The 12,331-nt window shown below is 33.8% G+C and overlaps 1 protein-coding gene across 2 annotated transcripts in view; it reads left to right on the forward strand.

The window, feature by feature from the left end:
* LOC137647110 (probable ATP-dependent DNA helicase HFM1) overlaps window positions 1-11,073 on the forward strand; it is a 335,745-nt gene extending 324,672 nt beyond the window's left edge. For both annotated transcript variants that reach the window (XM_068380341.1, XM_068380343.1), the window contains exons 26-31: window positions 4,569-4,660; window positions 6,057-6,200; window positions 6,411-9,164; window positions 9,602-9,651; window positions 10,210-10,279; window positions 10,701-11,073. In XM_068380341.1, the coding sequence (XP_068236442.1) occupies window positions 4,569-4,660; window positions 6,057-6,200; window positions 6,411-9,164; window positions 9,602-9,651; window positions 10,210-10,252 (3,083 nt within the window). In that variant the 3' untranslated portion in view covers window positions 10,253-10,279; window positions 10,701-11,073. The remainder of the gene's footprint in view (window positions 1-4,568; window positions 4,661-6,056; window positions 6,201-6,410; window positions 9,165-9,601; window positions 9,652-10,209; window positions 10,280-10,700) is intronic.
* The last annotated feature ends 1,258 nt before the right edge of the window (window positions 11,074-12,331 follow it).

Here is a 12,331-nt window from a genome sequence, read left to right on the forward strand (position 1 = left end):
GTAATCATTGTTGGGAGTCTACGCTCTGGTTTTATTTCCTGGTTATCAAGAAGAGGAGTAGCAGATGCATGTTATGACGGCAAAAATAGGGGAAATAAGGGCTAGTTTTATGGCGACTGTGAAAGTGGCTTTGTCCTTGGGAAGATGATAAACTGATCTTAATGGTCGCTGTTAAGAGGAAGGGATGATACGTTTCTTTTGCTACTTCTTAGCAATATCTGTGTCTGTACATGACAGATCGCAAAACTTCAAACACGGAAATTGAGGAAGATATTTGATGTTAATGATAATAATAATAGATTGTTGCTATGATTTTCTTTGCTAAGTGCATATACGTTATCTAATATGTTTATACACACACACACACATATATATATATATATATATATATATATATATGGATATATATTATATATATATATATATATATATATATATATATATATATATATATATATATATATATATATATATATATATATATATTTCCGTGTTTCAAGTTTTGCGATCTCCCATATATAGATATAATCATCAGCCGTTACTATAGTCCATTGCAGAACAAATGCCTCAGACGTGCTTCCACTCACGTCTGTTCGAAGACTAGAATTTCTGTCAGTTTATACCCGCTAGTTTTCTTGGTTTCGTCAATCCATCGTTTTTTCCTTACCCTGATTCTTTTGCAATATCTATGGACCCATTCTGTTATTCTTAATGTTCCTCTATGATATGTCATTCTCATTATATGTCCTGCCCATGTCAATTTCTTTTTCTTGCATGTTAGAATATCATCTACTTTAGTTTCCTCTCGTATCCATGTTGCTCTTTATCTGTCTCTTAGTAAAAATCCCATCATTATTCTTTCCATATCGCTTTGAGTTGTTACTAGTTTATGTTCTAAGGCTTTTGTGAGCCTCCAAGTTTCTGATTTATAAGTTATTAATGATAGGGCCATCGGATGAAATACTTTTCTTTTTAGAGAAAGTGACGTTTTTCTTTTCATAATCTCCTTTCGTTTACCAAAAGCTCTCCATCACAAGCTTATCCTTCTTTTAAATTTGGTCTCATGTCTTGGGGAAACACTTACTGCCTGTCCTAAATACGTATATTCATCAATAATCTCTAGAGGTACGTCCTTAGCTCTCTATGCATTTTCATTGAACATTGTCTTAGCTTTACTCATATTTATTTTCAGTCCTGCATTTTTGCTTTTTGTATTCAAATCATCTATCATCATTTGCAATTCCTCTCATGATTCACTAATCAAAATTTTGTCATCTACAAAACTTAAGTTGTCAGGGTATTCACCATCAATGTTAATTCCTAAATTTTCCCTATCTGAATTTTTAAAAACGTTCTAGGCATGCTGTCTAACTCATTTTTTAGTATCGTTATGTAGTTTATGATTCTTGTATATAATATATATATATATATATATATATATATATATATATATATAGATAGATAGATAGATAGATAGATAGATAGATATTACCTAAACACATACATACACTTGTATATTTATGTATAATATATATACTGTATATATATATGTGTGTGTGTATGTATAATATATAACGCATACACACACACACATATATATATATATGTATATATATATATATATATATATATATATGTGTGTGTGTGTGTGTGTGTGTGTGTGTGTGTGTGTGTATGTATGAGTATGTATGCATATAGGAAAGTAATTTAATATCCAAGTAGAAAAATCGTGGTGGAATTTAAAAAAAAAAAAAAGGTAGATCGTGAGGCAACCTCTGTGTAATATGTGAATACATTGCAGAAAGGGTTCCAGAGTTTGCCTGTACTCTTAGCAGTATATTTGGTTTTACTCTATTGATTAGTATTTTTCTTATAGTAGGTTTGTGGTTTTTGTCTCGTTAATGCAAATACAGAGAACACCTGCATATTAGGTTTCGTTTATATTGTTGGCTGTGATTTGATTGTGCCGTGGTTACTTCTCTTCAGTATAGGTGTTGAACCGAGTGTCAAACTGGCAACTGTGTTCTTAATTTTTCTTAATGTCTCATATTCGTCCAAAATTAAATTGAGGGAAGATTTGTCGATATTCTCTCCCCTTCTTCTTCTTCTTCTTCTTCTTCTTCTTCTTCTTCTTCTTCTTCTTCGCCTGTTCCACCAGCCAAGTGATTTCACATCCAACAACTTCATTTCTCCAAGTTATCCAAAATTTCCTGTCGGTAATTAGGCCCGATCTGTGAAATCCAAAGGGGATAAAGGATAGAATGATTAATCTCTCTCTCTCTCTCTCTCTCTCTCTCTCTCTCTCTCTCTCTCTCTCTCTCTCTCTCTCTCTCTCGTTTGTTTATAATGTATGATCTTTAATTTTGTTATATTTCATGTGTGAGAACAGGCTTTTTACAGTGGGAAACTAGAATATTTGTATTATTTGTTTATAAAAAATATATAATAAATATGTTGTTATGCAGAACTTGGTGGCGTGAGTATATAAAAGATTTTTTTTCAATGGGTAGGAGACGAGAGATGCAGAACTGAATATTAAAGGGATGAACGCTTGTGGAAGTGTCTGATAAAAAATAGAAAAAAATACAGATTCATAACTGATGCGAGTGTAATTGAGAGGCTGTATTTCGATGGTGATACAGTAGTTGGATTGACCAGGTTTGTAATCCATGTCTGGATAAAGGAAAGGAAAAATGGGAAAAGTAATAATTATGCCATTGCAATAAAGAAAAGGTTATAGAAGACGATGAAATTATTTTGCTTAGTCTACTAAAGTCGTATCGTAGGATTTAATCAAGAAAATTTGACAAATATCAGAAAGATTGATGAGTCAGAGCCTTGTAGGTTTATACAGGGTAAATGGTGTGTAGATAACAGTTTGTTTTTTGAAGTTCCTGTGATAAGTTTAAAAGGAACTGCAAAAATCAGAGAGGGGCCGTAATAAAGCTTTGAGAAAAACTATTGAAATGCTGAGAATCCATGTTGTAAGGTGGTTGTGATTGGCTCAGCAGTTAAAGTGTGAATGGAGCAGTAACGGATAAGTTGTTTCTTATCTGGAGCCGCAACGGCTTACTGTTGAGAAAGATGTATTATATATATGGTTTAATATATATATATATATATATATATATATATATATATATATATATATATATATATATATATATATATATATATATATATATATATATATATATATATATACACATACACACGTGGTAAAAGGTTTGTGTATCTCCATGATCAGCAAAGTTGTATTAGTTAGGACCCCCCATACTAGGTTGGTTTGCTCTGAGCGGTCAGACTAGAGCCTCCAAGTATATCCAATTCGCAACGGCCAGCGTGGCTAAGAAAATGGACAAACCCCAGACATGACAAAGCACATGTCTGAGACCTTTGTCCTTTAGTGGATTAGAAACGACTGCCTTTGTTGTTTTTGTTTTGTGTGTGTATATATATATATACATATATATATATATATATATATATATATATATATATATATATATATATATATATATATATATATATATATATATATAATACATCATATACAGTATATAATTTAGAGAGAGGGAGATGTATTTATTGAAAATAATAGATATTGTTGCCTTGAGTTTTGCGTCGCGTCACTTTTGATATCTCTTATAAACAAATACTATTTGAAGGAAGGACGCAAACATTTTTGCGGAATAATTTCATTTTACTTCTTTGTCACACCAGAGTGTTTGCAGAATTGTTTTACCTTTCTTCATTGCTGTTTTGCGTCATTTGTGCAGTTTTCGTTAGAAATAACATGTTAAGAAACTATTTGCTTTTAAATATATCGCTGTTATTCATAATTGTTGATCCCTTAATCCCGCAATATTGAGTATTCTTCATTAGGGTTTTGTGAATGAAGCTACTTCAACCATTTGACTACCTTATTAATTGTAAAGGGAAATACATATATATATATATACATATATATATATATATATGTGTGTGTGTGTGTGTGTGTGTGTTTCGGAATGATTGTCAGACAATTAGCATTCCAAAGCATAGATTCAAGATGGAAAACTATTTAGCAAATTGGAGTTGTGAGGAAAGTACGATATACCTTGTATCTGTAGTTAGGATTCTCTCTCTCTCTCTCTCTCTCTCTCTCTCTCTCTCTCTCTCTCTCTCTCTCTCTCTCTCTCTCTCTCTCTCTCTCTCGCAAAATTCGTTAGAAAAATCCTCTGTAGATAAACTCTGCACGTTTTGTTCATTGTGCCATGACAGCAATCTAATTGTGACCCGCTTTCGTGAGTGGCTTTTTAGGATATATCTTAGCCTGGGTCTGCTTAGAGGCAGTTGGGTCAGGCTGATCTTTTTTTACTTCATTTAACAAGGAGAGAGAGAGAGAGAGAGAGAGAGAGAGAGAGAGAGAGGAGAGAGAGAGAGAGAGAGAGAGAGAGAGATACTCCCATCACGTGGCATGAAAATCTGCTACTGTATTTAAATTTCTTTTCAATATAAGCTAAATTTACTTTATATAATATCACTAAATTTATAATAGTTTTTTTTTTCTAATTTATGAATTTCAGGTACAACGAAAAGGACAAATCATGAAGAAGTCAGACGCGCCTGTCTACACACATGCAATAACAAAAGGGTGTGCGCCCACAACTGCTGCAAGGTACGCCATCGCAATATTGTTGCTGTTGTTACAGCCGTTGTTATTGTTGTTGTCGTTGTTATTGTTGTTGTTGTCATCATGGCGAACCTCTTCTTTTTTCTTACCATCCTGAATTTGATCCCATTTATCGGGTTACAGTAGACTAATCCAGTACTGCCTTCCCAATGCCATGTCCCTTCCTCCCTCGCAGTTTAATCCCACAACACCCACTCACGAACATACACCACAACTTCCTGCTGCTTAGTCCTCTTCAGGTTTTACGGATTTCTTAATAGGATTGTGTAAACAAAACAAGAATTTATACAGCAAATTAACTTTGGAGAGACTATGGCATTTTGCCACACACGCATATATATATATATATATATATGTATATATATATATATATATATATATATATATATATATATATATATATATATATATATATATATATATATATATATATATATATATATATATATAACATCTTTTGAAAATAGACGGAGTTAGGATTCATATATTTTAATTTTCCCCAACAGTTTTGCTTAGATATATAAGATATATATTGTGTAACTGCATGTATGTTTCCCTTATGAAGGGATGATCTTTGGGGTGTGTGATTAGAGAGAAAAAATTAGTCTTGTTACATAGTGTTGTCTCTCTCTCTCTCTCTCTCTCTCTCTCTCTCTCTCTCTCTCTCTCTCTCTCTCTCTCTCTCTCTCTCTCTCTCTCTCTCTCTCTCTCCACCTATTTTTGATAGTAAATGTTTTTGTCATTTCGATTATTTCCCAAGCAGTTTCAAAATTGTATTTTACCGTGAAATGATCGCTCACTTTGCTATCAGTAACACTATTGCATTTGCACTACCATATTAGAATGCCTTTTATGCCCTAATTTAAAGATATCTGGAAAAATTACTAGAATATGCACTAGACATTTTGGAGATATATATCACCAACATTGACCTGGCCGCAGTACTACTAGGGCCAACCATGCTAACAAATGAGGATCCTTCTATTGCATTTTTACTGTTATTGTTAATATCATTATTATAACAGTATTATTGTTTTTCCCATGAATTATCAACTTCAATATACTTTCGATCCAAAATAAATAAGTATCGCTTTTGTTAATCGCAAAAAATCTTAAGAGAACAAAGGCTGCTGTTTGAAGTGAGGCGTCAGCCAATTGGTCTATTCACTGGGCATTTATGTGCATGACACACTGACCTGCAGTACCTAGGATGTTGACGGTTTTTAGTGCCAGTTATTATCCCATGGTCAGTTTTGGGTTTGTATACTTCACGGTATCAGAGTAAAGGTCAGTCATATGGTTAGACTTAGTTATCGTGCAGCGGAGGCAACTTATTTTCTTATTCGTTCCATTGTTGTTGTTATTATTTTGTCTTCCATAGGTTGGTGTAACTGTCCAAACTACTGGTGGATCTGTGAATAACCTTGGTAATACGAGCAATAGCAAGGGAAGTCTACCTGCCTATGTTCAAGAAATTCGTAAAAAATCCAGGCAGATGCAAGATCCAATTCCGAAAAAACTCAAGGTTAGTTCTTGGGTAGTCGTTTGGAAACCTATTTTAGTAGTTTGATGGGTTGCTTGACCTTTGATATGTTCCTTTTTCTTTTATTGTTTTTTTTTTGTACTTGACTACAATTCACTTTTAGATGAGATTCTAATGAAAATGTTTGCATTTTTATACTATTTGCTAGTTTATATTTAGATGGTTTCCATTGTATGTTTTCTTTCGTAACAGATGACAGACAGTTCTGGAAATACACTATCCAAGTTCAAGTTCTCTCCCCGGGGTCCAATGTTGATGGCTAAGCCAACCCCAAAAATGGTGGCGAAGGAGTTTCACAATGAATTTGATCTAACCTTTAGTCATAAGGAGAGAGAAGATAAACAGATGTATCCACAGGAAGAGGGGGAGTCCCATTTGCCTTCAAACCTTGGAGACTATGAAGAAAAAGCAAATGATAGTTTTCCTGATATGGAGGCATTTATTGATTTAGAAGATCAAGTTAACTATGAAGATAGTTTCAACGACTCCCTAGAAATAAGTGATATTCCTGATATTCAAGATATTGATGGCCAGCCTTCTTGTATTTCATCCAATCATACACAAACTACTAGCAATAATCAGACAAAAGGAATAGGGTTTCCTCCTCTGAGCTCTGGTAGCATTAATACTTTCACAAAGGCAAGCACTCTTAGTACCTATTCAAAGCCGTATCTGCAGCAGCAGCAACAACAACAAAAACGACATCAGGGGAATAACCAATCAAGCTCTAAAGCTGGAAATTATCAAAGTAAGGAAACTAGACCAGCAGGACAGTTATCTCTTGACAGATGGCTCAAAAGTGGTCAGAATAACCAAGTGAAATCACGAATATCGCCTACAAAGTCTCTAGCTAATTCGGTCACCAGCAGTCAGAACTTGAGTACATCTTCAAGTGTAACACTAAAACAAGGATTGATTTATTCAGGCGTCAATAAGTTTATGGCAAGAAATCAAACCGGGTCATTCTGTGCACAAACATGTGAGAATGGGACGAAGAACCCAACTAGTTTTAAAGTTCCTTTTCAACAAGGTGCACGTAACTCCAACCCAATGAATTTACAGGTTCCTCGGGTTGCAAATCTGGATAATTTAGGCTTCCAAGTTCCCAGTCCCAGATTTGTTGGACCTGTGAGCTCTCAGTCAGGCATGTCTGGATTACAGTGGACCCAGGATCCTTTCAAATCTCAAAACAACTCTAATGTACTATTCAAGAATCCTAGTTGGAAAAACACTGCTGGATCAGCAAATGATAGTAATGAACAGCATACGGAAGGCATATCTGCACCAATGGCTTCTAATCCCGAGGTTAGTTTTTCTCAAATTGGAATACCAAAAGGAGCCGTGGTCTCTGGAGCCAAAAGTACGCTGACCACCTTTGTTTTACCACACAATACACATAGTATCTGCAATCCTTCAGACATAAGCATAAACAAATCCCAGAATGTTATTGATAATCTGCGCAAAACACAGGAACTTATTGATATGCTAAAAACTCAAACTGAAAACTTGGAAGAATTAAAAAAATCTGTGCAGCAAGGATTAGAAGGGTACTCTGAAGAACAGCTAAATTCACACAATTCTAATACACCATTGGCACCAGCTCAAAACTCGAAAGGTAATCTTTTTGAAGTTATGAAGTTAATGGCGAGAAGTAATAACAATAAATTTGAGAGTATCCAGTCAAGTGATAGAGAGGGCAGAAGCACATCCCTATGTTCACTGCAAGGATCTTCGAATATGAACAATGAACCTGTTACCTCTGTAGGGAAAATGCAACAGTCATTTGAGAGTATTTCGCAAAACCATGATAGAACAAGCCAGGTGCATTTGCGTGAACAAATTCTGAGTCATATTCCTGCTAAACCTAATCCCCATCAAGATAAACCTATTATGGGTGTTAAACCCATGATGACAAAAGACCATAGCATGACCAGGAGTCAAGCTAGAGGTAAAAGTGATGCTTTTCCCCAGCTGACTCAAGAGTTTATTTCATCTCAACAATCAAGGAGCCAGTGCAAGCCCAATAGCTCTAAACCAAAATATCCTGTTCCATTCGATGCCAGCTTCAATTTCAATTGTCCAAGTACCCGTGTGTCTGAAAGTCAAAAGGCTGAATGGCGTGACATTGAAATGTTCCAGTGGTGTCTTCAGCAGAAAAAACGCTCACTCAGTAACCTATATAGTGAATCTGGAATCAATTTGCCTGTTACAGAAGAGGTTAAACCAGGAGTGAACAGTGATATAGATAATCAAAGGATCAGTATGGAGTCACTATCTCAGGATTTGTTTGCTGAATCCACACAGGAAGCCTTTATTACTGAAAGTTCACCTCAACCTCAAGAGTCAGACCCCAATGCTCAGCACAATAATCAGGAAACTTTTTCACATAAAAAGAATCCTTCATCTTCATTACATGGCATAGGTCAAATTAATGACCTATCATCTCAATCCGTTGATATAGATCCATCTTCGCAACTTTTAGGATCTAGTCCCTCATTGCAACATGTGAACAAGGAATTTTCAGGTGAACTAAAACATAATTTCCTTCCAACAAAGCCTACATCTTCTGAGAACTTAACTGTGCCTCAGTTTTCAAGACCCACAGCACAACAGCAAGACTTCAAGCCACCTGCATTCAGATATGCGAATCCAATGTCACTTTCTCAACGTTTTCGGACCCCCAGTGCTGTACCCAATCTGCAAAATATTGAACTTTCCAATCTGCATTCTCTTCACTCTGGCCCAAGCTCCCAAATGGGAACTCAGAATCCAGAAAGTGTTATGTCTGCACCCCCTCGATTCCAATTAACCTATGGGCCCACCCAGACAGGTGTGGGATTAACGAGCGTTGGTGGTTTTCAGCAGAATATCAATATCAACTTATCTAGTATCTTGCCTAATGTTACACCAGCCCAGAGTACCTCCACTTTAGCAAACACAGATACCGTAAGTTTCAAGATCTTTCTTGTCTTTTTATAACTGACTGATGATATAATTATATATGTATGTATATATATATATATATATATATATATATATATATATATATATATGTGTGTGTGTGTGTGTGTATATACTGTATATATGTATATATATATATGTATATATATATATATATATATATATATATATATATATATATATATATATATATATATAATTATGTATTTATGTATACATATACATTAGATGGAAACGTTTAAGCAAATTGAAAGTTAAAAATACTGTCTTACAATCAATAGATAGGTAAAAAGGCACTATATAGTTAGATAATATCTTATGTAGAATGTTTTCGTGTTCTGAATTTTGACATTTGTAAAACTAGCATATGAAGGTTATTTTGTTTATTATCCATTTACCTAATCCTATTTTCTATCTTTCAGACCCCAGCAATAGGACCACTTCGTGGGATCTTGAAGAAATCCTCTGACAAGTAAGGTTCTTGGTTTGTAAGGTGTTTTTACGTCTAAGATATTGAATCGAATTAATAACAAAAAAGATTGCAATTTATATATTTATTTTGTTTTTCCAGAAAATTAATTATAATTTTTCCTCCATTTTTGCAATGGCATGGGCAGAGTCTAAGGTCCTCAGTCATGACTTTAATCCTACATTATTGATGTTATTATGATTATTATTTAGGTTGTTTCTATGTTTTGATTGTTGTTAATTCTTGATATAGAGTGAAATTTTAAAAATTGAAACTTGAAGCGAATATTTATATGTCGAACAGGCTGGCATAAATCTCTTTTTATAGTTTATATACGAAAGATCTATTTTAATGTTGCTACTGGTCGTAAAATATCTTATTTTAAATGTTCATTACATCTCTTGTAGTTAATTTATTTCCTTTCCTCGCTTCGCTATTTTTCCCAGTTGGAGCCCTTGAGCTTATAGCATTCCCCTTTTACAACTAAGGTTGCAGCTTAGCTAGTAATAGTGATATTATTATTATTATTATTATTATTATTATTAACTTCTTTCTTTTTAGTGTGTGGGAGAATCGGTCCGACATATTTGATGGTCTCTTCTGACTGAGCACAATTCATCTACAGCTCAAGGTAAGAGAAAGACCATAAGATTGTTCATTAATCAACATTGCGTTAATCGTTCTGAGAATAGTTAGTATAGGAAAGAGAGCATTGCTTTTATCATGATATTCATCATAGTTATCTTTTTTCTGACTTTCTTTTGCAGTCAATCGTTTATTATTCAGGTCGAAAATAAACTTCATTACTTTTGTGAATATTTATCTTATTTCATAGTTCCTATAACATATTTTGTATCTGAATGAACAATTGCTTCATGTCCTAGTGAGTTTATTTGTTTTTCGCTATTTTTCCCCCATTGGATTATACATTCTTGTGTAATGATTCCTGTATCTGCCCTTTTTACTTATTTCAAACATGTTTCAATTTTTATCTACTGTCTCTTTCTATGATCCGGTAAGAACGTTGATTGGTGTATTGTTTCATTTTTCAGATATGTAGATCAAGAATTTACTATTAGTTTTAGTTCAGTCAGAAGAACTGTAAAAAAGAAGATTGCGTTAAGTATATCATGACATTCATTTGGTTTTATATCCATTTTACAAGTGTTATGTGACTGAATTATTGACTGATATAATTGTATGCTGTATTTATTTGATTTATTCTGGATTTTTAAGAGGCTTTCGAGGAATTTTCTATATGCATTTTCGGTTAAGTGCCTTAGTGCTTACTTGGTTGAGTTTTATAATTGGATTTCTTTTACTTGACAAGGATTATGATGTATTTTATTGACTGAAGTTCTGTTTACTCTTAAAGATTGTATTTATTGATGCAGTATTATAGACTGTATGAAAATATGAATACTGAGTGTATATTTATATATATATATATATATATATTTATATATATATATATATATATATATATATATATATATATATATATATATATATATATATATATATATATATTTATATATATATATTCACGGAGTGCATACTTGATTTTGTATCTTGTAAAATTTGGGACCAACTTTGTCACATCATCAATTTTAGCTTTATGAATGAATGAGTATTAGTTATAGGATTTCCAATCTTTTTTTATCATTTGTTTCAACAGCTTATAGGATAACTATTTTTTTTTTTCATTCTTTTCCGTTCAGGCATAATAAGGATATAAGGTTTTCCTATTCTCTCTTTCATTCATTTTTCATTATGTATTCTGAAATATATTTCTACCTTTTGCAGTTTTTTCATCATTTTCCTCTTCCTAATACATAGATATTACCCGTAAATTCTTATATATCATCAAGTTTGCGTGACTTTTCTTGTACATTGAAAACGAAGGAATTTGCTTATTGTTGTGTCGTTGGTCCTGATTATCAGAACTTTCATCTATGCACAAAGGGCAATGGTTGCCGATGTGGTAACGTCCCTGACTGGTGAATGCCAGCCTGGGGTTCGAGTCCCGCCCAAACTCGTTAGTTCCTTTGGTCGCTGCAATCTCACCATCCTTGTGAGCTAAGGATGGACGGTTTGGGGGAGTTTATAGGTCTATCTGCTGACTAATCAGTAGCCATTGCCCGGGCCTCCTTGGTCCTACCTTGGGTGGAGAGGAGGCTTATGCGCTGATCATATGTACAGTATATACGGTCAGTCTCTAGGGCATTATCCTACTCGATAGGGCAATGCCATTGTCCCTTGCCCCTGCCATTCATGAGCAGCCTTTAAACTTTTAAAGGCAAAATTACTCCATTTATTGGCTAATGGGTTTGAATAGTAGTACAATGAATATCATTGTAAATTATTTAGAATAGATTGAATTTATGAAGATATTGTGGCTTAAATGGTATCCATTGGTTTTTTTTTTTTTTTTTTTTTTTAAGGAATAGTTACCCATACTGTTAGAAATTTGCATTAAAAAACGGCAAATGCCTGGCAACATTTATTCTAGGATTTTTACCGTTTTAAAACGGATATACTGACGTAAAAGAGTGATATTACGGTCACCAACCCGTAAAAGATAATAACAAAATAGGGTAAAATTACGGTCGCCTGTATTTTACTGAAATACGGCTGAGAACAGTATATTTTTACGGAGAATTTCTGATTGAAATTACGTATT

This window comes from Palaemon carinicauda, chromosome 9, assembly GCF_036898095.1.
Source record: "Palaemon carinicauda isolate YSFRI2023 chromosome 9, ASM3689809v2, whole genome shotgun sequence".
NCBI classification, from domain to species: Eukaryota; Metazoa; Arthropoda; class Malacostraca; order Decapoda; family Palaemonidae; genus Palaemon; species Palaemon carinicauda.